Genomic DNA, 24,559 nt, shown 5'->3' on the forward strand with positions numbered 1-24,559 from the left:
GGGGACCCCGGCGGCTCAGGTGAGCGCTCCCCCTGTGCCCCCAGCCCGTCGGGCCGACCCGCCCCGTGGCGGACGGAGCTCCCCCCGCGCGGAAAAGCCCCGCTTCTTCCCCACCGGCCCCCCCGCTCCGCCCCTTCCAGTCGCCCGGGGGCGGGGGCGGCGGCGCCGGGCTGGCCGCGATGAATGAGCCGCCGGGGCCGCCGGGCCGCGCTGCCCCCCACGGAGCCGGGCCGGGAGCGCCTCCGGCGGCCGCGGCGGGATAGTCCAGGCCCCTCCGTCAGGCTTGCGGTTTGGGAAGAAAAGGCGATGCCTCCGCCAAGAAAAGAGCGAGCGCGGCCCCCTCCCCCTCCGCCGAGCCCGGGCGGCGGCGGCGGCGGCACTTCTAAGGCGCGGGCACCCGGGCCGCCGCGGCCCCCGCAAACTACGCCCAGGCTCGGCCCCCGCCGCTCATTGGCGCGGGCCGGAGCCAGCGCACCCAGACCCTGCGCTGCCCTCGGCCGGCCGCGCGCGGAGCCCCAGCTGCCCAGGCCGACGGCGCCCGGCCCGAGAGCCTCGACGCCGAGCCGCCCTCGCCTCCTCTGCCGAGCCCAACGCAGGGAGCGGGGCGAACGAGCAGGCGCGGCTGGCGCCCCGCGGCCCGGGCGCCCCCGGCCCGGCGCCCTCGCCGCCGCGCCGCCTCAAGGCCGCCCGCTCTCCGCAGGTGGCCGCGGGCCCGAGCAGCGCGGCCATGGGCCGAGGGGTGCGCGTGCTGCTGCTGCTGGGCCTGCTGCACTGGGCCGGGGGCGGCGAGGGCAGGAAGACCTGGCGGCGCCGCGGCCAGCAGCCACCCCCGCCGCCGCCCCCGCCGCGGGCCGAGGCGGCGACGGCGGCCGGGCAGCCGGTGGAGAGCTTCCCGCTGGACTTCACGGCCGTGGAAGGCAACATGGACAGCTTCATGGCGCAGGTCAAGAGCCTGGCGCAGTCCCTGTACCCCTGCTCGGCGCAGCAGCTCAACGAGGACCTGCGCCTGCACCTCCTGCTCAACACGTCGGTGACTTGCAACGACGGCAGCTCGGCCGGGTAAGGCCCGCACCCGCCCGCCGCGACCGGCGCGCCCCCGCCGCTGGCCTCGGGGCCGCGGGCCGCCTCGTCGCCGGCGGGTTCGCACCACCCGCCTCCCGGTCCCTGCTCAGACGCACGGAGTCTCTGCACCGGACCCTCCCTGCTGGCCGCAGCGGTGCTCGCCCACAGGGGAAAGGGCTCCCGTCGGGTCTCGGAGGCGCTGGCCCCGGGGAGGGTCCTGCTCGGAGGCTTGCCGCGCGGGGGGTGGGGCAGCTCTGGCAGCGCTGGTCGCGGGCCAGCCCGGGCACTGACCCCTCGGCCACTGGTGCCCAGCCCCTGTGCTCGCGTCCTTCGTTCCCTGGGCGGGGAGATGGCAGTCCGCGAGTGGCCCTGGCTCCAGCAGGAGGAGGCGACACAGGGGGCGGGGAGAGTCCTGCCGTACCCCCACCCCCACCCCAGCTCTACTCGCCCCGTCTGCTCCCTGCTGCTGCCGGGACTGCCAGGGAGCCCAGCCAGCCAGAGGGACAGGCAGGGGGCGCAGGTGGGACAGAAGGACCTGGGGTGCAGCATTCACCCCTCTCCAGACGGAAGCAGATAAAAAAGAATGCGAGGCTGAGGGTTGGGGAGGGGTTGGGGGCGCCCATGCCCTCAGCGACTCCACAGCCCGAGGAACTGGACGTTAGGTCGGGTCTCGGAAGGAAGGGTGCGACCCTGCCTCGGTGGCGCCCTCGCCCCTCCACGCGCGCCTACCCCAGTGCCCCTGCCCCACGCACACTCCTCCAGCGAGAGTGCTTTTCACTCTCCAAGCGCCACTGCGCGTCCCAGGAGGATTCCGAGCCCCAGCGAAGACCCCCCCACCCCCGCCCGGCCGCCGGCGCCGAGGTTACAGCGGGTCTCTCGCGGGGCGGGCCGTGGGGATTTTCCACGGACCACACAACCCCTCGCCGCCCTTCCCCGCCCCGCGAGCGCCACCTCCCGGGACTGGCTGGCCGGGCCGGGCGCGCTCTGCGGGGGCCTGGCCGCTGGCGCCCCCGTGCGGTCCGCGCGCGCCCGGCGACAGGTGGAATGACCCCTTCCTTCCTGGAGCTGGGCCCTGCAGCCCCAGCTGACCGCCCGCTCCGCCCACTTCCCTTGCAGCTACTACCTGAAGGAATCCAAGGGCAGCCGGCGATGGCTACTGTTTCTGGAAGGTGCGTCCTAGGTGCGGAGGTGGCGGGGTGGGGGTGGGGTCCACTGGGCACTGGACCCTGAGGTGGTGGCTGTGCCCGCAGGAGGCTGGTACTGCTTCAACCGGGAGAACTGCGACTCCCGATATGACACCATGCGGCGCCTCATGAGCTCCAAGGACTGGCCGCTCACTCGAACAGGTCAGCGTGCCAGGAACTGACCAGGAGCCCCCACGAGGCAGGGGGTGGGGGGTGTGGCACGGGAAGGGGCTCACAATTGGAAGTCCTGGAAGAAGCTCCTCCTCTTTCACTCCCTAGAGGCCCAGAGAGGCCCCACCCCATCCATCCCCCCACCTCAAAGTTAGGGATCATTCATTCTCACCTTTCATTCTTCTTCCACAGGTAACTTCCCAGGGCTCACCCTGGCTGTGCAGTACACAGCTGGTCCCTAGGTCAAAGTATCTGGTGGAAGGGGGGAGGTTCAGGGCCATGTCCAGATGTCACAGCCTGGCTGGTCATCCTGGCCATGGGGGCTCCGTGGAGTAACTAAACCCATCCATTCATTCCCCACTTCCCCAGCCACCTTGGTTCAGGTGGGTGTCACCACCCACCTCCTTGCTGTGGCCAAGTAGGATGCTCCCACAGCCCCACACCTTCCTGTAGTCCTCACCCCTGCATGCCCCCCTCCCACCAGAAAGACCCACTGCCTCTATTCTCCCCTGCCACAGGCACGGGGATCCTGTCCTCCCAGCCAGAGGAGAACCCCCACTGGTGGAACGCCAACATGGTGTAAGAGGGAGCTGGAAGGTCTTTCCTTGGGGGTCCTGTCCTTGGGGGTCCTTCCTGGAGGATCCTTCCTAAGAGGTTCTTAGGGGGGAGTCCATCCTTGGGGATCCCATCCTTGAGGGGGTCTGGTCCTGGGAGAGGTCTTCCTAGGGGGTTCCTGTCCTCAGGAGTCCTTCCTGAGGAGGGTGGTCCTTCCTGGGGTCCTCGGGCAACAGAGAAGCATGGCGGGCTCACACCATCCCTGTGTCACAGCTTCATCCCCTACTGCTCCAGCGATGTCTGGAGTGGGGCTTCATCCAAGTCTGAGAAGAGTGAGTCCCCTGCCTTCCCCCAACTCCCCCCCACCCCCAACAGAGGCAGGGCAGGGAGGACGGAGCTTCTGGAGAAATACAGACTTTCAGCCTTGTATCTCCCTCTAACCCTTTGATAGTGTGTCCCAGGGTGCCTGCCCTCAGCACCCATTGCCTGGCTTGTCCATGGCTGGCCTGGCCCCGGAGGGTCCTCACTCCTGGGTGTTCCCTGCGGGAGGGCCCCCAGCACAGCCTTGTGCACCTAACCCACCTCCCTCTAGTCTACCCAGCCCCTGTTCCCATCCCCTCTAAGACCCTCCAGACCCCCAGCTATACCCCTCCTTCTGCCAAGCTGGGGGTGGGAGGCCTTGCTCTGTGTCCAGGCCCCCACTCGAAGCCACCCTCCTTCTCTGTGCAGACGAGTACGCCTTCATGGGCGCCCTCATCATCCAGGAGGTTGTGCGAGAGCTCCTGGGCAAAGGGTTGAGCGGGGCCAAGGTGCTGCTGCTGGCAGGGAGCAGGTGGGCTGGGCAGGGGCTGGAGTGGGAGTGTGGATGGAAGGGAGAAGATGGGGCTGAGCCAGGGCAGATGCATGACTGGGAGGCTCAGCATCACGGGGCATCTCAGAGGTTCGGCTCCCAGGTGCCATGTAGCTGGAAGCTGTCCAGGGGATGCTTCTGGGTCCATGGTTGTTGGGTGTGAGGGAAGCCTTGGACTGCAGTGACCTAGGCAGTTGGTTAGGGGTTAGCTGTGAACCCATGTACCACCAGGGCTGGGGTCCCTGTAGGCAGGATCACACCTGCTGGTCACTGTATCCCAGCAGGCATGTAGGGGACCCAGGGGACATCCAAGGAATGGACGGAGGGGCCTGGGCCACCTAGTTCATCTTAATTTTCAGATAAGGAAACAGAGAGCGAGAGAGAGGAAGGGAAGGAGGGGTGGGAGGAAGTGGGATGACCTGACACTTAGCGCTGGGTCAGTGCCAGGAGCTCTGCCAGCCCTTCTCTGCCTCCAAGACCTTGAAGGGCCCAGGTGACTTACACATGAACACAGAACGTGTTGGCAGCTCAGAATGCTCTCAGATCCCTGCCCGCTCGGGGAGGGGCTTGGGGATGGGCTTGGGGCTGGGTGGGCCCTGGTGGGTGAGTGTCCTCCTCATCTGCCTGGCCTGACATCCCGCCTTCCCTGTAGCGCGGGGGGCACAGGAGTGCTGCTGAACGTGGACCGCGTGGCCGAGCAGCTGGAGGAGCTGGGCTATCCAGCCATCCAGGTGCGGGGCCTGGCTGACTCTGGCTGGTTCCTGGACAACAAGCAGTACCGCCGCACAGACTGCATTGACACCATCACCTGCGCGCCCACGGAGGCCATCCGCCGGGGCATCAGGTGCCCTGGGAGGGAGGGCCCATCCTGTGCAGAGGGCCTGGGGTGTGGTGGCATCTGTGGGTGGAGAAGCTCATGGGGGGCCAGGGGCAGCCTAACCTGCAGCATGTGGCCTAGGTACTGGAATGGGGTGGTCCCGGAGCGCTGTAGGCGCCAGTTCAAGGAGGGCGAGGAGTGGAACTGCTTCTTTGGCTACAAAGTCTACCCAACCCTGCGCTGTGAGTGGGCATATGGGGCGGCGGGGGGCGGTTTAGACTATCTGCACCTGCTGGAAACCCAGCCTGGAGTCCAGCCCTCAGAGGCTAGGCCCAGAGACCACTGTCCCACCTGGGATGGGTGACAAAGTCCTCTGGGCTTGGCTGGGACTTTCCTGGTCTCAGCACTAAAAGTCCACTTGGTTTGCGACAAACCAGGATGGCTAGTCATGCTTTCCACGTCCACGGTGAGGAACGTGCTTTGGAGCTGGATCCCAGTTCTGCCCCTGTGTGGGGCCTTGGCTGTTCGCCCCAGCCCCACACTTGAAGGGACATCATCACCATGTTTTGGTCAAAGTGGAGTCCCTGGGAGCCAGGCCAAGGTGCGGGGAGGGAACAAGGCATCTCTTCAAGGAAGGGTGCTGGGGATGCTGGCGGCCGGCACCCTGCACAGAGAGCCCAGTTGGCCTGTGAGCCTGCTATGGAGCTGACTGCGGCCTCGGGCCCCTGAGCCTGGGGTGGGGGGCAGAGCCCCGAGGCGAGGCCCATCTGAGCCGTCCCCCCAGGCCCGGTGTTCGTGGTACAGTGGCTGTTTGACGAGGCCCAGCTGACTGTGGACAATGTGCACCTCACGGGGCAGCCGGTGCAGGAGGGCCAGTGGCTGTACATCCAAAACCTGGGCCGTGAGCTGCGGAACACACTCAAGGACGTGCCGTGAGTGTGTTGGGGACCCCACTCAGCCCCGACCCCAAATATACAGTAAACCACTTGACTTAAAAAGAGAGACCTCAAAGGTGGAAAACAGGAAGCAGCCAAGGGGTCCTTGAGTACGTGACAAACTGTGGTCCATGTAGACAAGGGGATTTTACCCAGCGCTAGAAAGAAGTGAGCGATCGAGCTGCAAAAAGACAGGAGGAACCTTAAAGGCGTGCTACCAAGTGAAAGAAGCCGATCTAAAAAGGCTACATGCTGTGTGATTCCAACTCTATGCCATCCTGGGAAAGGCAAAACTACGGACACAGTAAAAAGATCAGTGGTTGCCAGGAGTTGGGGGAGAGAGGTATGAATAGGTGGAGAACAGGATTTTTAGGCCTGAGGAACTACTCTGTATGGTACCACAATGGTGGATACATGGCATTATACATTTGTCCAAACTCATAGAACGTACAACACCAAGAGTGAACCCTGATGTAAGAGTGAACCCTGATGTGAACCCTGATGTACAGACTCTGGGTGGTAATGTAGGTTAATTGTGTAGGTTCATTGATTGTAACAAATGTACCAGCTGGTGGGGGTTGTTGATGATGGGGGAGGCTGTGCGTGTATAAGAGCAGGGGATAAATGGGAGCTCTCTATGCCTTCCATTCAATTTTGATGTGAACCTAAAACTTTGATTAAAAGCTAAAGTATATTAAGAAAAAAAAGAAAGAAAAACAAAATATTCACCTGTCCAGGAGAGCCCCCACTCCGAGCAGGATTTGGAGGCTGGAAGGGACAGGGGCTAGTAGGGAGCATGTGTGCTGGGGGGGACAAGGCCTGGGGGAGCCACTGGCTGGCAGAGCGGCAGGAGGGAAGTAGGAGCCAGGCAGGGGACAGCCTCCCAGTAGAGGGGGCTGGAGCTGCTGTGACCTGTGGGCTTTGGGGGTGGGGAAGGGCTCAGGCGGGACATGGTTGCTCACAGGTTGTCTTCTCCACAACAGGGCCAGCTTTGCCCCTGCCTGCCTCTCCCACGAGATCATCATCCGAAGGTCAGTGTTGCCAAGCCCCAGGACAGCTCGCATCGGTGCCTCTCACTCCAAGCATCTGCAGTGCCCCCATCCCCAGCAGGCCTGCCCACCGGCCTCCCCGGCTCTGGCTTCTTTTGGGGGCTTTCAAAATCACTTAGACAACCCACTGTGTGGCAAGAATTCACTGGTAGCAGTGCCATCCTCTGCTTTGGCCACACCTGAGTGACCCCCACCTGGGTTTCTGTCTGCAGCCACTGGACAGACATCCAGGTAAAGGGGACCTCACTGCCCCGGGCACTGCACTGCTGGGACAGAAGCCTCCACGACAGCCACAAGGCCAGCAAAGCGCCCCTGAAAGGCTGCCCCATCCACCTGGTGGACAGCTGCCCCTGGCCCCACTGCAACCCCTCTTGCCCCACCATCCGGGACCAGTTCACGGGGCAGGAGATGAACGTGGCCCAGTTCCTGATGCACATGGGCTTCGACGTGCAGACAGTGGCACAGCAGCAGGGCCTGGAGCCCAGTAAACTGCTGGGGATGCTGAGCAGCGGAAGCTAGGGCCCTGCCCACCTCCCCTCCAAGCCCTCCTGCCCTCCTAGGGCTGCAGGGCCCCGGCCATCCCCATCCTCGGTCTGGATGCCCTCCCCTGGCAGCCTTCACTGCCTCTTTCCCACTGCCTCTGGGAGGCCCAGCCTGAGATGGACCCACCGTCAGCCCAGCTGTGGCCCTGGGCCCCCTACCATCCCTCCCTCCTGACTCCCGCCTCCAGCCCACAGTGGGGAGTCAGAAGCACTGGATTCCTCAGCCCCGAGCCCAGAAGGCCCCCCCCAGCCCAGCCCCCAGCCTCGCCTGCCCTTTTGTATTATTTTATAAAGTGACTTTTTTTATTACTTTAATTTTTTAAAAAAGAAAAATAAGCAAGAAATATATAGTGAATGATATTGTTTTGTAACATATTTTTTTTAAATAATGAAGAAAAAAGATAACAAAAGAGCCTCACCCTGTAGATGTGTTTATTTGAGGGAGCACTTTGCCCACTTCACATCCCTCCCGCAACTCCGACTCCCCCCATCTCAGGGCGGCAGAGAGACTGGGGGCGACCACGGGGCCTCTTGCCCTTCAACCCCTGCTCCTCCTGTTCATTGTTTCAGCAAACAGCAGTGATGGGCTTGTTTCAGGTGAGCCCCCAGCAAGGTTTTAAGCTCCCTTTCCTCTTTATTTTGTTCTTGGGGTGACATTCACGCCGCGACCCCGCCATTTCTAGGTGCATGACTCAGCATTTGTACATCCACAATGTTTGTCTCCACCAGCAACCTCCACTTTCAAAACTTTATCACAAAACACTCCCTACCCAGCTAACACTTTCTTAGAAGTTTGTATTGTATTTATTTTCACTACATCACACATGCACATGTTCCAGAATTTGAAACAAGCAAAGCTTTGGAGGGTGAAAATTCTCCCTCTGGCCAGCCCTTGGCTCTGCATCTGTGGCTAGTCCCAGAGGACCTGGCCTCCCATAAACACGTACACACACACACACACACACACACACACACACACTACTTTTCCTTCCACATGTGACTGCATGCCATACACTTGTCGCCTGGTTTCTACTTCCCGTTGCATCTTGGGGCCGCGGAGAGCTCCATGCTGGCGGGACATTACCAGTGAGCAATGAGCTCTGTGCTTCATACCCTCTTCAGATACGAAGGGTGCAGCGTGGCTAGCCTGTGTCAGCATCACTGCACGCCGCCGTCGTCTCTGTGGGATGCACCCAGAAGTGGCATGTGGGTCAGAGACAGTAAGCAAGCACCTGTGGTTTCAGTGACACACTGATAAGCTCCCCCCACCAGGTGGCCAGGTCATGACCCTCCAACAGACGTGGCTTCCTCAGCACTCCCTGCATTAAGTGCCCCACGCACATGGCACCGGGCAAGTAGGTCTTATTATAAAACCCCAATTTACAGATAAAGAAACTGAGGCCCAAAGAGGCTATGTGAAGGGTTGAAGGGACAGAGGGAGGACTCATGCCTGGGCTCTGCTCCCAGCCTCCGACCACCCAGCCTCTCTCAGGGAGTCTGCAGCCCCAGTCCCAGGGTGGGGAGAATCACAGAGACCCCATCGTCTCACCTGCGCCAAGACTGGGGGTGTCCCCTGAGGTCTTGTCAGCTCTGGGCCCACCTGCAGCCCACTCATCACCAATGTCAGCTTCCCCAGGGGGAGTTAAGTGGCCCAATCATGGTTTCCTCTGTGGCCACTCTTGTGGGAAGCCATGGAGTCCCAGTGGCCAAGGGAAACAGTGAGGTCAGGGAGGGGGGTGGCAAAAGGCTGGAGATGAAAGAAGGGGTACCCAGGGGTAGCTGCTGGTTTGGGGGAGCAGCCCCATCCTTGACCTCCCTGGAGGGCCATGGACAGGTCTCCCCATGCGACAGTGGGCTCCCAGCGGGAGAGGGGGCTGGGAGGACCTGAAAGGGGCCTGGGCTTCACCTACCTGGGGAGACTTGTTCAGAGGGAGGGGCGCACGCTTTGGTCAGAGCTGGGTGGGGGGGACCCCGGAGGCGCTGGCGCAAGACCAGTTCCTTGTGTGGAGAAGGGTGGCAGGCAGTGACATCAGCACAGACAGATGTCTTGCTCTGTTTGAGGTGGGCTGAAAAGAGTCAGAGGGTAACTTTGTGTGTCTCAGGCATGCCAGGCCCACTGAATGTTATACTTGTGGGTTAGGCCCGGTGGGATTTCACCAAATGAATAAATCCCTTCTCCCCACGTTCCTGACAAAGAAGGAACATGAGGAGAAAGGCCTACCTCCGGCCTCTGCTTTACCGTGGAGACTAGTGGCAAAATGAGCCCAGGACCCGTAAGGACAGTGGGTGATGCCAAACCTGCAGTGCTCAGTGAGCCATCGACATGACACACTGACTTCCTGACTTTTCTTTTTCTATTTTTTTGTCTGTGCCACGCGGCATGTGGGATCTAAATTCCCTGACCAGGGATTGAACTTGTGTCCCCTGCAGTGGAAGCTCGAATTCTTAACCACTGGACCACCAGGAAGTTCCCAACTTTTCTCGAAATGTTGCTGCTTTACATTTTCCACATCACAGGCTTCCCGTAGCAGCAAAAATGCTCAGGACACAAGCAACCAAGATTTCTATTCAGTGCATGAACGGGTAAATAAACTGCAGTCCATCCAGACAATGTACTGTTACTCAGTGCTAAGAAGAAATGAGCTATCAAGCCATGAAGAGACTGGAGGAACCTTAAGTGCATATTATTAAGTGAAGGAAGCCAATCAGAAAAGGCTACATATGGTGTGATTCCAACTCTATGACATTCTAGAAAAGGCAAAACTATGGGGACAGTAAAAAGATCACTCGTTGCCAGGGGTGAGGATGGGGATGAATAGGTGGAGCACAGAGGACTCTTAGGGCAGAGAAACAACTCTCTGTGTGGCCCCACAATATGGTGGGTACACGTCATTACACATTTGTCCAAACTCATAGAAGGTACAAAACCAAGAGTGAATCCTGATGTAAACCGTAGACTCTGGGTGATGATGACAGATCAGTGTAGGTCCATCGATGGTAAAAAGTCAATGGTACATCACTCTGGTGGGCATGTAGATAATGGGGAGGCTGTGCCTGGTTAGGGGCAGGGAGTCTATGGGACTCTTGGTGCTTTCTGCTTGGTTTTGATATGAGCCATGTTGAGAGCACGGACCCTTAACGTGACGTGATGAAAACAGCAGCTCCAAGAGGACAAAGACTCTGGTCTCCCTTGTTCGTTGCTGTTTCTCAGTGCCTAGAACGAGGCCTGGCACTCAGCAGCTACTGCAGAAGAACTTGTTTAGTGAATGAAAACATTAATCAGAAGGAATAGAAAAAAAAGTAATAACACACTCCTGGAAATTTTAAAGCCACAGGGAGACGTGAAGAGAAGAAACCCAGAGGTTTTGGTAAAACCTGATATATGTGTACCACCTAGTTTTAATGACCTTTGCAAGCCCTTTTAGGAAAATTCTTTAAATATATTTTGAATAACACTGTTTTATTTGTACATACAAATACTTGTTACAATGTGTGAAAGTTCACCCCAGCAGCAATGAGCACACCTGGCACCCAGATCTTAGTCTCTTACACCATCTCCAATAACAGGAACCAGGGCTCCTTGGAAAACACCTAGCAGGAAACGTGCAGGATGAGCCCCAGGCATCTTGCAGTGCCTGCAGTGAGGAGGTGCCGAAAAACAAACCCCACCCCCATTGATGGGGGTATGTAAGGGGACACACGGAAGGCTTTGAGCAACAGAACAAAAAAATGTAGTTTGGACTATAACTCAAAGTATAAAATAAATGTCAGGCTTCCCTGGTGGCGCAGTGGTTAAGAATCCGCCTGCCAATGCAGGGGACACGGGTTCGAGCCCTGGTCTGGGAAGATCCCACATGCCGCGGAGCAACTAAGCCCGTGCGCCACAACTACTGAGCCTGTGCTCTAGAGCCCGCGAGCCACAACTACTAAGCCCGTGTGCTACAACTACTGAAGCCTGCGCGCCTAGAGCCCGTGTTCTGCAACAAGAGAAGCCACCGCAATGAGAAGCCCGCGCACCGCAACAAAGAGTAGCCCCCGCTCGCCACAACTAGAGAAAGCCTGGGCGCAGCAACGAAGACCCAGAGCAGCCAAAAATAAATAAATTAATTAAATAAATTTAAAAATAATAATAAAAATAAAATAAATGTCCTCAAGTCCATACTGATATAACTAAATAATTGAAGAAATTAAGTGGGGGAGAAAAAACAATCTCTTTGCAGAGTTCCAAATAATTTATGTCGATACTGTCCCGTCAAGGAGGTGAAGCATACACCCCCCTAAAGTGTGGGCCACGCATGGTGACATCCCACCCCCAGAGAGAACAGGATGGAAAGGCGGAGAAAGAGGAACTCCCCAGCGGTGACAACTGACAGACACACCTCGGCCAGGTGACCAAGGGCACAGTCACGGTGAGGAGTCATGTTGAGAGCACAGGCCCTGAAGGGATGTAATGAGAAGGGCACTTTCCCTCTGTGGTCTTCCTCCCCCAAATCCACAAGCCCAGACTAATACTGAGAAAGACATCACACAAACTAGCAGAGGGACAGTCAGCACATCCCTGCCCAGCCCTCCTTCAAACCGTCGGGGTTGTTCAAACCAGGAAAGTCTGAGAGACCGTCCCGGCCAAGAGCAGCCAGAGGAGAACGTGATGACTAAATGTCCCACGTGGGGTCCAAGACAAGTCCTGGAGCAGCAGGAGGGCATGATGTTAAAACTGAGGAAACCTGGGCTTCCCTGGTGACGCAGTGGTTGAGAGTCCGCCTGCCGATGCAGGGGACATGGGTTCGTGCCCCGGTCCGGGAGGATCCCACATGCCGCGGAGCAGCTGGGCCCGTGAGCCACGGCCGCTGAGCCTGCGCGTCCGGAGCCTGTGCTCCGCAACGGGAGAGGCCACAACAGTGAGAGGCCCGCATACCGCAAAAAAAAAAAAAAAAAAAAAAAAAAAACTGAGGAAACCTGAATAAAGTATTATTCACTTTGCTTAATAATAGTCTATTAATAATGATTTATCAATATTGGCTCATTAATTGTAACAAATGTCCCATAAGATGTTCCCAATAGGGGAATTCCCTGGCGGTCCAGCGGTTAAGACTCCATGCTTCCACTGCAGGGGGCCCAGGTTCAATCCCTGGTCGAGGAACTAAGATTCTGCAGTCTGCGTGGCGCAGCCAAATAAAATAATAAAGAGAATTAAAAAAAAAAAAAAAAAAAGGTGTTCCCAATAGAACACACTGGATATGGGGTATATGGGAGCTCTATCAGTGCAGTTTTTGCAGCTACAGCCGTTCTAGAAAATAAAGTCTATTTAAAAATTTTGTAAAAGCAAGTTTTTTTTTTAAATCTTTTTAATTATTTTGGCCGCACTGTGCAGCATGCGGGATTTTAGTTCCCCGACCAGGGACTGAAACTGTGCCCCCTGCAGTGGAAACTCGGAGTCTTAACCACTGGACTGCCAGGGAAGTCCTTTTTTCAATTTTTATTTTTATTTTTATTTTATTTTATTTTTATTTATTTATTTTTTGCGGTATGCGGGCCTCTCACTGCTGTGGCCTCTCCCGTTGCGGAGCACAGGCTCCGGACGTGCAGGCTCAGCGGCCTTGGCTCAAGGGTCCAGCCGCTCCGCAGCATGTGGGATCCTCCCGGACCGGGGCACGAACCTGTGTCCCCTGCATCAGCAGGTGGACTCTCAACCACCGTGCCGCCAAGGAAGCCCCAAGCTGATAATTTTTAAATTATTTATTATTTTTTTAAAGAATCAGTTTTATTTTTTTATTTTTGGTTGCGTTGGGTCTTTGTTACTGCGCGTGGGCTTTCTCTAGCTGTGGAGAGCGGGGGCTCCTCTTCGTTGCATTGTATGCGCTTCTCATTGCAGTGGCTTCTCTTGCTGCATAGCACCGGCTCTAGGTGCGCAGGCTTCAGTAGCTGTGGCACACGGGCTCAGGAGTTGTGGCTCGTGGGCTCTAGAGGCCGCTGGCTGGGACACTTGAAAAAAATCAGTGTTATGAAATATTAAAAAAGCAGAGGCTATTCCAGAATAAAGGAAAATGAGAGACCTGACAGCCAAATACAATGTATAATTCCAATCAGATCCTGGTGCAAAAATTAAAAATGCTATAAAGTGTAGTTTGGGGGCAGGTGGGGGAAACTGCAAGACTGTGTATTAGGTGATCATTCGTCAATTTCCCAAGTGTGGTCGCTGTGTTCAGGTTCTGTAGGAAAACGGCCTTGCTTTTAGGAGGTGTCCGTGGAAGTATCTAGGGGAGAATTGTTATATCTCCAGAATTAATTAATGTTATTATTAATTATTATTATTATTATTTTTTTTTTTCTGTACGCGGGCCTCTCACTGTTGCGGCCTCTCCCGTTGCGGAGCACAGGCTCCGGACGCGCAGGCTCGGTGGCCATGGCTCACGGGCCCAGCCGCTCCACGGCACGTGGGATCTTCCCAGACCGGGGCACGAACCCGTGTCCCCTGCATCGGCAGGCGGACTCTCAACCACTGCGCCACCAGGGAAGCCCTATTATTAATTATTAATGGGGGGAGAGAGAGCACAAACAGGGCAAAGTATTAATAATTCTTTTTTTTTTTTTTTGCGGTATGCGGGCCTCTCCCGTTGTGGAGCACAGGCTCTGGATGTGCAGGCTCAGCAGCCATGGCTCACGGGCCCAGCCACTCTGCGGCATGTGGGATCTTCCTGGACTGGGGCACGAACCCGCGTCCCCTGCATCGGCAGGCGGACTCTCAACCACTGCGCCACCAGGGAAGCCCCAATAATTCTTTTTTTTTTTGGCTGCAACCCACGGCATGCGGAACTCCCCTGACCAGGGATTGAACCCTGTGCCCTCTGCAGTGGAAGCATGGAGTCTTAACCACTGAACCACCAGGGAAGTCCCAAAATATTAATAATTCTTAAATCTGGGTGAAAGATATATGAGTGTTCATGTGCTATTTTGCAACTCTTCTGTAAATTTGAAATTTTCCTAAACGAAAAGTTGGGGGAAATACACATAAGGCTGTATATATAGTGTCAGAGGGGATTGGTTCCAGGACCCCCAAGGATACCAAAATCCACTGATGCCCAAGTCCCTTGTATAAAATGGCATAGTATTTGTGTATAACTTATGCACATCCTCCCGTACACTTTATTTTATTTTTATTTATTTATTTATTGGTTCAATTGCTCGGCTTGTGGGATCTTAGTCACCCGACCAGGGATTGAACCTAGGGACATGGCAGTGAAAGTCCCAAGTCCTAACCACTGGACTGCCAGGGAATTCCCCTCCCATATACTTTAACTTATCTCTAGATGACTTATAATACCTAATAGAAAGTCAATGCTATGTAAATAGTTCCTGGCTCATGCCAAATTCAAGTTTTGGTTTTTGGAATTTTCTGGAATTTTTTCCCCCAATATTTTCAATCTGCTGTTGGTTGAATCTGTGGATAGGGAACCTGTGGATACAGAGGGCCAACTGTATACACGGGATGTTCATAGGGGTTGAATCTAGGAGATAGAATTACAGGCAAATTAATCACAGGCAGATTAATTACTGGCAATCTTTCTTTCTCTTTTTCTGTACTGATTGGGCCTGAGCATGTACTACTTTTACAGTCAGAAAAATTTCTTTTCCTTTTCAAAAACATTTCATATATTTTTAATATTTTAGACTAAAAATGGGAGAGTTGAGTTTTTCCTCAGTGTTTACATGTCTAGGAGAGACAAGTCAAGTGCTCCTTTATGACCCCCCCAAATAATAACTAAAACTTAACTCCCCCAGGTCAGGCTGGGGGCTGTGAGAAGAATGAGGGTGGCCACCTTTGGGAGTGGGGCACAGGATCTCCACTCCCCTTTCCCACCACCTCCCAGGAATCAGAGCTGAGTGTGGGCCAAGGGACAATGCCAACGGGGTCCTGAAACCATCTCAGCTCTGAACCGAGCCCTGCAGGCCTCCCAGATCCCCCACTGCCACCCTCTCCTCCCTGTGCCCCTCCCCCAGCAAGGCCAGCCTTGAAGCTGCTGGAGCTGGGTTGCCTGGTCCTCTCTGCTCTTCTCCCTCCCCCTCCCCCATGGGCAGTGGCACCCACTGACCGACAGAAGCAGGTGCTTTGGAGGTGGGGGCGGTGCCAGCAGCCAAGGGGTTAATGGTCCTGGCAGGGGCTCGGTGGATCACAAGGGTCAGATGTCCCTCCTGGATAGGGACAGGCACAGGCACGCAAGCTGCTATTCCGGGGCTCTGATCACGGTCACCTATTTATAGAGCTGGGGGGGCCTCGGCCCTCCCCACACAGGCGGTGGAGAGGCTGCTCTGCTGCAATGTCACCAGCGTCACTGCCACTGCAGGCTGCTGGCATATGCTGCTGCCGCAGGCTCCGGAGCCACTAGGCACTGTGTGAAGCAGAGACGCGGCCGGCCACATGGGCAGCACCATGGAGCCCCCCGGGGGTGGGTACCTGCACCTGGGCGCTGTGACATCGCCTGTGGGCACAGCCCGCGTGCTGCAGCTGGCCTTTGGCTGCACCACCTTCAGCCTGGTGGCCCACCGGGGCGGCTTCGATGGCGTCCAGGGCACCTTCTGCATGGCCGCCTGGGGCTTCTGCTTCGCACTCTCGGTCCTGGTGGTGGCTTGTGAGTTCACCCGGCTGCACAGCTGCCTGCGCCTGTCCTGGGGAAACTTCACAGCAGCCTTTGCCATGCTGGCCACGCTGCTGTCCGCCACAGCTGCGGTCATCTACCCACTGTACTTCGCCCAGCTGGAGTGCCCACCCGAGCCCGCGGGCTGCACAGCCAGGGACTTCCGCATAGCAGCCAGCATCTTCGCCGGGCTCCTCTTCCTGGCCTATGCCACGGAGGTGGCCCTGACCCGGGCCCGGCCAGGCCAGGTGGCCAGCTACATGGCCACGGTGTCGGGACTCCTCAAGATCGTCCAGGCCTTTGTGGCCTGCATCATATTTGGGGCGCTGGTCCACGACAGCCGCTACGGGCGCTACGTGGCCACCCAGTGGTGTGTGGCCGTCTACAGCCTGTGCTTCCTGGCCACAGTGGCCGTGGTGGCCCTGAGCGTGATGGGCCACACGGGGGGCCTGGGCTGCCCCTTCGACCGTGTCGTGGTGGTGTATACCTTCCTGGCTGTGCTCCTCTACCTCAGCGCTGCAGTGATCTGGCCCGTCTTCTGCTTCGACCCCAAGTACGGTGAGCCTGGGCGCCCCCCCGACTGCCTGAGGGGCAGCTGCCCCTGGGACAGCCAGCTGGTGGTGGCCACCTTCACCTATGTCAACCTGCTCCTCTACATCGCCGACTTGGCTTACTCCCAGAGGATCCGCTTTGTGCCTACCTTGTAGCCCGACAGGCAGCAGCCCACCCACCTCTGCTCTCCAGGGGCTCAGGCACCATGAGGGGACCCAGGTGAACCCAGACCTCCAGGGACAAGCCAGAGGGAGGCAGCCAGTGGAGCCATGACTGGGCTTCTGGCAGTGCTCAGCAGCTCAGCTCAGGGAGGGGTGGAGGGGGGACAGGTCACGGGGAAGGAGTCTCTGCCAGGCAACTCCCAGCCCCTCTCTCTCCCTCTCTGTCTATCTCTCTGTCTTTGTCTCTCTCTGTCTCTCTCCATCTCTCTTCATTTGCTGGCACACCCTTCCTCAGTGCTGGTCACTGTAACACATGAGAAGACTTTGAAGCAGGTGCTGTTGTGACCCACTTTGCAGATGGGGACCCTGAGGCTAGGATTAAGAAGTTGGCCCCAAGCATCCATAAACGTCTGGAGACCACATTTGGGCTGAGTAAACTAAGTAGTGTGGAAAAGGAGTGTGGTGAGCCTGCGCTTCCTCTAGCCTTGAAGGGGCAGTTCCTGGAACCCTGGAAGGACAGCTATCCAAGCAGGGCCCTGCTGGGGCATCTGTGCCAACTCGAGGAGGAGCTGGGAATCAGGACCCCGCCTTGCCGCCTCTGAGCGGCCACAGCTTTGGAAGCTGAGCAAGGACTCTGGTGTGGTCACACAGGGCAGTCTCATCAAGCTGGAGACAGTGCAGGCTTGGAGGGACCCATGGGGCCGGCAACACTGACGAGAGCACAGCGTGCTAAGGAGAAGCTGGGTTCCCACCCAGGCAGGGAGCCACCACTGGGCCCCCGCTGTCTGCCCCGATGTGGCAGCTTCTGCAGTGCCTGCCATGGGCCCCGGGGGGCTGGCCTAGGGCAGCCCTGACCCAGGGGAGGACCAGCCTGGGGCAGCCACTGGGGCATGGAGCCTGGGCATCAGGCATCGCCCTGGTGCTCACAGGCTCACCACCTGTGTTCAAGTGTTCATTTGCCTGGCTGCCAACCACGAGGGCCTGCTGGGGCCATTGCCCTCCACACTCCAGGCAGCTTCTCCCACTCAAGAACCCAGACTGGGCCAGCCCAGAGCAGCGCACTAGCTGCCGAAGCACAGCAGCCGCTCAGCCCATAGACTGGCCCCTGGCCTTGAACAGGAAATAAACACCAACGCTGATTTGCATGGAGAAGTTTCTGCTTAGGGGGTGGTAGTCAGAGTGGGTGGTGGCCAGCTGTTACCTCCTGGGCCATCCACCAGCATGTTCCCAGAGAAGAGCCTAGACTGGGCTTGGCTGAGGAAGGAGGCAGCTGTGGGAGGGCTGGGGCACTCTGGGGGTAAGAGTGGTCTCCTGAGCAAGTAGTGTCCTCTCCCCAGGTGGGTGACAGCAAGGGGAGGATGGGGGCGGGGAGCTTTCGGCACTCACCACCACCGCCGGGGTTTCCAAGGGCCCTGGGCATAGCAGTGGGCAGAGGGGCTGCTACACCCGTGGCAGCAGAGCCCAAGCAGCTGTTAGGCACGGGGTCCAAGGGCTCCCTGTGCTGCCGCCATGCACACTGTGAGAGAAGTGGCCCGCCCGCCCGCTGGGGAGGGCACACGCACAGGGGTCCTTTACCTGGAGAGGCCTGTCTTCAGCAGCAGATCCCTGAGGGGGCAGGGACCCCTGTGTCCTGAGGTGTCCTGAGGGCCCTGCTGGCTGAGGGAGGGTGGGGGTTGGGAGTGTGTTACCAGGTGACAAAGGAGCATATGGACCACACCCTTCCCAGCTCACAGGGAGGCCTAGACAGCCTTCCTTTTCTAATCAAATTTCTGAAATGAGTTATCTGTCACCAACTCCCAATTTCCTCACTGTCCTATGGACTTCTGCCCCCAGAGCTCCACCCACCCTAAGTTTCAAAGATCCTGAGGGGGAGAGAGAGGAGGCAAGGGGTTCCAGGGCTCAAGATAAGCATGGCAGATGTCGTCTGGCCCCCGGGAGGCTGCCCTGGGGATTGTCTTCATGCTGTTCTCTCCCTGGATCAGAGGACTCTTGCTTTTTGGAGGAAGGAGTTATTTGTCGTTGTCACTTGAGAAACAATACTTTTTAAAGGATGGACTCTGTTCTCTGATTATATACAGTCAGTTAAAATGGAGTGGGACCCCCAAGTTTGCGTCTATGGGTTTGAGTCTGGGCCACTCCTTGAACAGTCCACTTTGGACCAGATCTTACTATAGGTCCTCCCTCAGAGGGTGAGGACTGAACACCAGAATAAACATACGAGGAGGCCTGGACATCTGCCGCGTACACACGCTCACTACACAGTGGTCTGGTGGTGTTGATGTTGGTCATTATTATGTCAAGGAAAACTCACAGCCCTGCTTCTGGGGCACAATCATCCAAGTAACACTGAAATTACATTTCAGAACCGTTTGTCATCATTTAAGATACAGAACGGAAAAAATAAAGCAGCTCACCCCCTCCCCTGGTGGGGGGATGGGATGTCAATGATGATGCTTCTTACTTTGCTCTTAACCCTGCTGCTGACTGGGACCCCAGACTATCCTGAAACCCAAATGCAGACTCAGCTCAGATGAGCCCTGAGCACGTCCTCAGGGGGAGATGACTAGAGCTTTGTTCTTCGGAAAACCCAGGGTCAAAAAATTCCACGGACCCTTCAGATGAGATGTCAGGAGACATGGGTGCTCCGTGGGAACTGGGGGCACTAGGGGATCATCTTCCTCTATCTACTGGTTGACCACCACCCACCCTGAGAGCCTGTTTGAGGAGGTTCACGTGGTAACAGGCCAGTGGCCCCCAGTGTCATGCAGTTTTCAAAGGGCGCCTGAGCCTTAGAAGACACTTGGAGAGCAGAAACCCCAGGTGGGAAGGAGGGGGTCCAGATCTCAGGGGGAACGACCTAGACCTCCCAGGTGCCTCCCCGTTTTGAAATTCTGAGAAGGTCCGGGCTATCTCTCCGGTTTCCAAACCCGAGTGAGGGCCACGCCGTCACGGACGCCAGCCTGACGTGTCCGTGTCCGTGTCCAACAACAGGGCCCGGAGAGAGGAGCCCCAGCCCAGGACCACTCTTTGAGGGCCCGGTTCCTGCCGCCCCTCCCCCGGCGCCCTCAGTCCTCAGGCGCGGTCACGGGGTGGGGGTTGCGGGGAGGCGAGGGTTTCAGGGCGCTGGGGCCGGGACTGAAGGCGCAGGTTCGGGAGCGCGGGGGCGACTGGGCCCAGTGGGAGGGGGCGGGGGTGAGCGGATGATGCAACTGGCCCTTAGCGCCTCCCGCGCCCCCGGATTGGCCGGTTCCAGGGCGGCCGCGCCGCGGATTGGCTGGGGCGGGCCCCCCCCACCCCCCCGGCCCTGGGTGCCGCGTGGCGGGCGCGCAGCTGTAGAGAGGGGGCAACTCGCGCCGAGTAACTGGGTAATTGGGAGCCAAGCTGGGGGTCGGGGTTCGGCTCGGGCGGGCGGCAGTGCCGCCGAGCAGAGGGAAATGCAAGTCCGCGCCCTCGCCTCCGGCGTCGGGGGGGCTCGGAGCTGGGGGAGCGTGGGCGTGGGGAGGGGACTCGGGCGTGAGGGCGTGCCCCTACCCCATGCCTCTTCCCGACCCTTTCCGGAGGCTGGCTCGCCTCTCCCTGCCCCCTGTCTGGGACCCTCAGGAGCAAGTCAGGACGCCGCGGTGGGCGGGGGCACCGGAGTGGGGGAGCGTTAGACCCGCTGGGATGGGGGGCACCGGTCGGCGGTGGAGTGGCCAAGCCTGGCACTGCCCGCCTAACTTTTTGTTCTGGATTCTGCCCCATCTTCCCGCAGCTGCTCCTGCGGAGACGGTGCCAGCTGTGAGGGCAGTGGGCGCAGGCCTCCAGACACCATGAGCGTGGGCTTCATCGGGGCTGGCCAGCTGGCCTTTGCCCTGGCCAAGGGCTTCACAGCAGCAGGTAGGCGCTGCGGCCAGGAAGAGGCCAGGCCAGGAAGGGGCCAAGCGTGAGAGGGTGGGCCAGTTACCCTTCCCCAGGCTGGGAGGTGAGGGTGGAGTCTGCATTAACGTGCCTCATTTGAGCACTGTGGGAAACGGTAGCCTTGGAAGGTTTGGGGTAAGGCAGGGGTTGCTGTCTTACCCTGGGTGGTGCGATTTCTGTTCTTCCTGAGGATGTGGTGGAGGGACGCCAAGACTGGCCTTGAGGGAGGAACTCTGTCTCTCACAGGCGTCCTGGCTGCCCACAAGATAATGGCCAGCTCCCCAGACATGGACCTGGCCACTGTTTCTGCCCTCAGGGTAGGTGCAGGGCGGAGGGTGACCGGTCAGTGTTTCTAGAGGCCAGTGTGTGATAGCCTTGACCCTGGAAGGCCAGGAGTAGGGGCCCCAGAGGGAGGCACCATGCCACAGTCCCCCACGCCAATGAGAAGAGGGTCCCTGGGCTGGAGTATCTAAAAGACCCTGCCTCCTGGCCTGCAGATGGGTCCCCTCCCTATGCTCTTGGGAACTTGGTGACCGGCACATGTGCCGCGGGTGGTCAGGAATGGGGTTCCCCAAGTGGAGCCACCACAGGGGATCACAGTATGGGGGCCAGGAGAGACCACCTGGGGGCTGAATACAGTTTCAGTTTGCCATAGCTGAGTGGAGGGCTCCATGTCCAAGGGTGGGGGCAGGCTACCAGCTTGAGACCACTATCCACACCACCACTCGCACTTGACGAGGTGGTCAGGGGTTTGGGGGCTGCAGCCCTAGGTGGGGTGGGCTGGGACTGTGGTTCGGATGCAGTTTCCCTTGTCCGCCCACAAAAAAAAATACCTTCCAGATCAGGATGCTTCCTCCACTTTTGGGTGGGAAGGGCAGTTAGAGGGTGTCAGAGCCCCGTGCCTTGAGCCCCCAGCCCTGCCATGCCCACATTCCCATCATCCTCTGTGCTGTTCTACACGAGGGGCTCTCGGCCTGCGGGGATACTAAGGGGGCCAGCCAGCCACATACAGCAGGCTGAGCTCGCCTTGGCGCTCCCTGCAGAAGATGGGGGTGAACCTGACGCCCCACAACAAGGAGACCGTGCAGCACAGTGACGTGCTCTTCCTGGCGGTGAAACCACACATTATCCCCTTCATCCTGGATGAGATTGCTGCCGACATTGAGGATCGGCACATCGTGGTGTCCTGTGCAGCTGGCGTTACCATCAGCTCCATCGAGAAGGTGGGCACTGTGGGTCAGGGTCCGGCGGGGTCTGGAGATGGGGTGGAAGTGTGCACTGCAGAGGGCTCAGGAGCCCTGGCGTGCTCCACACCTGGTTCTCCATCTGTGGAATGGGTGTGTTTGCATAGCTCACAGAACTCAGGAAGCGTTCAGTTGGGTGAGTGTGTTCACGCCCTCACCCAGCACAGCATGCTGGGCAAGGGGCTGGGATGGACACACAGCCAGTTTCTCCCCCAGAAGCTGACAGCGTTCCAGCCGGCCCCCAAAGTCATCCGCTGCATGACCAACACGCCGGTCGTGGTGCGGGAAGGAGCCACCGTGTATGCCACGGGCACCCACGCCCAGGTGGAGGATGGCAGGCTCCTGGAGCAGCTCCTGGGCAGTGTGGGCTTCTGCACGGAGGTGGAGGAGGACCTGATTGATGCTGTCACGGGACTCAGCGGCAGCGGCCCAGCTTATGTGAGGACCGGGGAGGGGCGGGGGCAGTAGGCAGTCCCCAGGACCTCAGGGCACGTCTGCCCATCTTCCCCTCCTCCTTGCTCTGGGCCCCTGCGGGCAGAGCTGCTGGACTAACCACTACGTAGAGGAAATGGAGAAAAGGCCTGGGACATCAGCTTAGGTGCTTTCTCTCTGCAGGCATTCACAGCCCTGGATGCACTGGCTGATGGGGGTGTGAAGATGGGGCTTCCAAGGCGCCTGGCAGTCCGCCTCGGGGCCCAGGCTTTGCTGGTTAGTGTTCTTCCTGACCCTCTGGTGGGGGCCACTCCTTACCAGGACCAAGACTGGTGCTCTGGGGTGGATGGGTGGAGAGTCAGTGGGTGCTGTGTTGGTTGGGGCTGGGAGCAGTACCCTCACAACCTTCAGCCCCCCTCTCTGGCTTCAGGGGGCCGCCAAGATGCTACTGGACTCCGAACAGCACCCAGGCCAGCTCAAGGACAACGTCTGCTCTCCCGGCGGGGCCACCATCCATGCCTTGCACGTGCTGGAGAGCGGGGGCTTTCGCTCCCTGCTCATCAATGCCGTGGAGGCCTCTTGCATCCGCACACGGTGGGCCCCCGCTGCTGCCCGCCCACTCAGTCATTCACTCACCAGATGTTTATCAAGCTCTGGCCTAGCAGCGCGTAGGGTGCGGGGAGCTGCAGGGAGCCCTGAGGTTCCCTGGGGTGGCGGTGTGCAGCATCCCTCACCACTCTCCATCATCCTGTGAAGAGGGGCTGCCTTCTGGGCCCACACTGGGCTCCGCACGTGATTTCACCACTTGTGGCCTTCAGACTGGGGTGGTCATCCAAGCCAGGGAGGCAGACCAGGGGGAACCTCTGTGGGGCTGATGATAACACCTTCCTCTTGGCCTTGCCGGGGAGACTGAGAGAGTTAGAAGCACAGGATGCGCTGGCACAACGACAGCACATGAGAGCTGAAAGAAGTCCAAAGAGCAGGGGACAGACAGGCCTCCAGGATGGACAGGGCTTTCTTACCACCCTACCTGCCCTCCAGTCCAAGCCCACAGGCCTCTCTGCCACTGCCTGACAGTGAGGCTAGAACACAGTGCTGCTCTCCTGGCACCAACCTGCAGGGGAGACAGATGAGGCATGTGTCCCGTGCTCAGGGCAAAGAGGGCTCAGTGTCTGGGGGGCTGCTGGTAGATTTAGTGACCCTGAGCTGGCTTGAATCAGGCGAGAGGCAGCTGAATGGCAATCTAGGGGAGAGGTAGCTGGCAGCGGGAACTGCAGGGGCAAAGGCCCTGAGGTGGGAGTGACAGCACAGCAGCACCCTAGGCTGGCAGGTGCTGGGAGCTCTGGGCTTCTTCCCACTTCCCACTTGGACCCCTGGGCTCGGAAGGAGGCGGAGCCCTGGACACAGCCCTCCTCGCTGTCTCCCCAGAGAGCTGCAGTCCATGGCCGACCGGGAGAAGGTCTCACCAGCTGCCATCAAAAAGACCATCCTGGACAAGGTGAAGCTGGACTCCCCTCCCGGCACCTCACTGGCCCCTTCTGGCCACTCCAAGCTGCTGCCCCGCAGCATGGCCCCGGCAGGCAAGAAGGACTGAGGTGTCCCACCTGCCCGCAGGCCACTCTCTGCCTTTTCCTCCTGGGCTCGGAGCTCTGTGCTGGGAGTGTCTAGCCCCAGGCTTCACAGGATGTCTTCACATTGGCCCACTGCCCGTGGCTCTGGTCCACTTGGGTCAGTGGAGTTGTAGCCAGGGAGGGGGCACATCACTTCCCAGTGGGAACCTCCATGGTCCCCAAGTGTGTCCTGGCCCAGAACAAGGAAGGATTCTCTGATCTCAGCCTCCCCCTTCCTCTGTCCCCAAACCAGGTCAGGACCACCTTCCTCCAGAGCTCAGGAGGCTTGGGGGGCTTCAGCACCCAGTGTCAGCTGGCTTGGGCTTGAGTACCAAGGTCAAGGTCCCGCCCGCCCCAACCATGAAGGCCCAGCCAAGGAGAGCCTTATCCCACTCCTGCCCTTTCTCCACTCTCCACTCCTTCCTCAGTGTGGGAAGGGCCAGAGGGTCCCTGGAACCCAGCAGAAGGGCCCATGGTTCTTGGCCAGCCTGACATGTGAGGAAACGGCTCCTCAGATGGTTGAACTCCCAAGGCCCCAATACACTCAGGCCATCATCTCCCATTCCTGGCCCGACCAACAGACGCTGTCATTTCTGTCTCTTTTTAGGTTAAATAAATTGGTTTCCAGCCCCAGTGTCCTGACTTACAACTTTGTCACCACCTGTGGAGGGAAGCCCAGACCTGTGCCAGGGGGTCGTTGCTGTCCGATGTAACATTGAAGGCTAAGCCAGCAGCCCACAGGCCCAGAGCCCTGCATTCCAAGGCAGCCAGTCTGGCTGGTGGGGCTGTCTCCAATGAGCAGAGGGGGAGGGGGCTTCTGGGGCCTCAGTCACTAGAGGCATGACTGGAAACTGGCACTGTAGGC

General features: G+C 58.6%; 3 protein-coding genes across 7 annotated transcripts; all 3 read left to right on the forward strand.

Annotated features, from left to right (window-relative positions):
• The first annotated feature begins 727 nt into the window (after positions 1-727).
• Positions 728-7,142, forward strand: NOTUM (notum, palmitoleoyl-protein carboxylesterase). Its single transcript, XM_060082391.1, has 11 exons — positions 728-1,059; positions 2,179-2,231; positions 2,313-2,408; positions 2,936-2,996; positions 3,246-3,304; positions 3,702-3,804; positions 4,475-4,666; positions 4,781-4,881; positions 5,424-5,571; positions 6,558-6,605; positions 6,836-7,142. Exons 1-11 carry the CDS (start codon positions 728-730, stop codon positions 7,140-7,142), a joined length of 1,500 nt encoding a protein of 499 aa, XP_059938374.1.
• An 8,439-nt stretch (positions 7,143-15,581) lies between these two features.
• Positions 15,582-16,505, forward strand: MYADML2 (myeloid associated differentiation marker like 2). The gene has a single exon (XM_060082620.1). It carries the CDS (start codon positions 15,582-15,584, stop codon positions 16,503-16,505), a length of 924 nt encoding a protein of 307 aa, XP_059938603.1.
• Positions 16,506-19,798: 3,293 nt separating this feature from the next.
• PYCR1 (pyrroline-5-carboxylate reductase 1) lies at positions 19,799-24,327 on the forward strand. Of its 5 annotated transcripts, none has more exons than XM_060081918.1 (8): positions 19,799-19,876; positions 20,263-20,387; positions 20,655-20,725; positions 21,452-21,631; positions 21,869-22,090; positions 22,268-22,360; positions 22,515-22,678; positions 23,513-24,327. In XM_060081918.1, exons 2-8 carry the CDS (start codon positions 20,321-20,323, stop codon positions 23,676-23,678), a joined length of 963 nt encoding a protein of 320 aa, XP_059937901.1. In that variant the 5' UTR covers positions 19,799-19,876; positions 20,263-20,320; the 3' UTR covers positions 23,679-24,327. The 5 variants fall into 5 exon arrangements, with proteins under 5 accessions (XP_059937901.1, XP_059937902.1, XP_059937900.1 ...); XM_060081919.1 differs by lacking the exon at positions 19,799-19,876 and adding an exon at positions 19,879-19,947; XM_060081917.1 differs by lacking the exon at positions 19,799-19,876 and adding an exon at positions 20,027-20,131 and having other exon boundaries at positions 21,872-22,090.
• Positions 24,328-24,559: the final 232 nt, after the last annotated feature.

The sequence above is a fragment of the Mesoplodon densirostris genome, chromosome 18 (assembly GCF_025265405.1).
Source record: "Mesoplodon densirostris isolate mMesDen1 chromosome 18, mMesDen1 primary haplotype, whole genome shotgun sequence".
Lineage (NCBI taxonomy): Eukaryota > Metazoa > Chordata > Mammalia > Artiodactyla > Ziphiidae > Mesoplodon > Mesoplodon densirostris.

Bases quoted from the DNA above. Each gene is read 5' to 3' on its own strand.
- NOTUM (XM_060082391.1), top strand. From the start codon at position 728: ATGGGCCGAGGGGTGCGCGTGCTGCTGCTGCTGGGCCTGCTGCACTGG. The intron at 3,805-4,474 runs GTGGGCTGGGCA...CCTTCCCTGTAG, and splicing joins CTGCTGCTGGCAGGGAGCAG to CGCGGGGGGCACAGGAGTGC. The intron at 4,667-4,780 runs GTGCCCTGGGAG...CATGTGGCCTAG, and splicing joins GCCATCCGCCGGGGCATCAG to GTACTGGAATGGGGTGGTCC.
- PYCR1 (XM_060081916.1), top strand. From the start codon at position 20,046: ATGCCTCTTCCCGACCCTTTCCGGAGGCTGGCTCGCCTCTCCCTGCCC. The intron at 20,388-20,654 runs GTAGGCGCTGCG...TGTCTCTCACAG, and splicing joins CAAGGGCTTCACAGCAGCAG to GCGTCCTGGCTGCCCACAAG. The intron at 22,679-23,512 runs GTGGGCCCCCGC...CTGTCTCCCCAG, and splicing joins GCCTCTTGCATCCGCACACG to AGAGCTGCAGTCCATGGCCG.
- MYADML2 (XM_060082620.1), top strand. From the start codon at position 15,582: ATGGGCAGCACCATGGAGCCCCCCGGGGGTGGGTACCTGCACCTGGGC.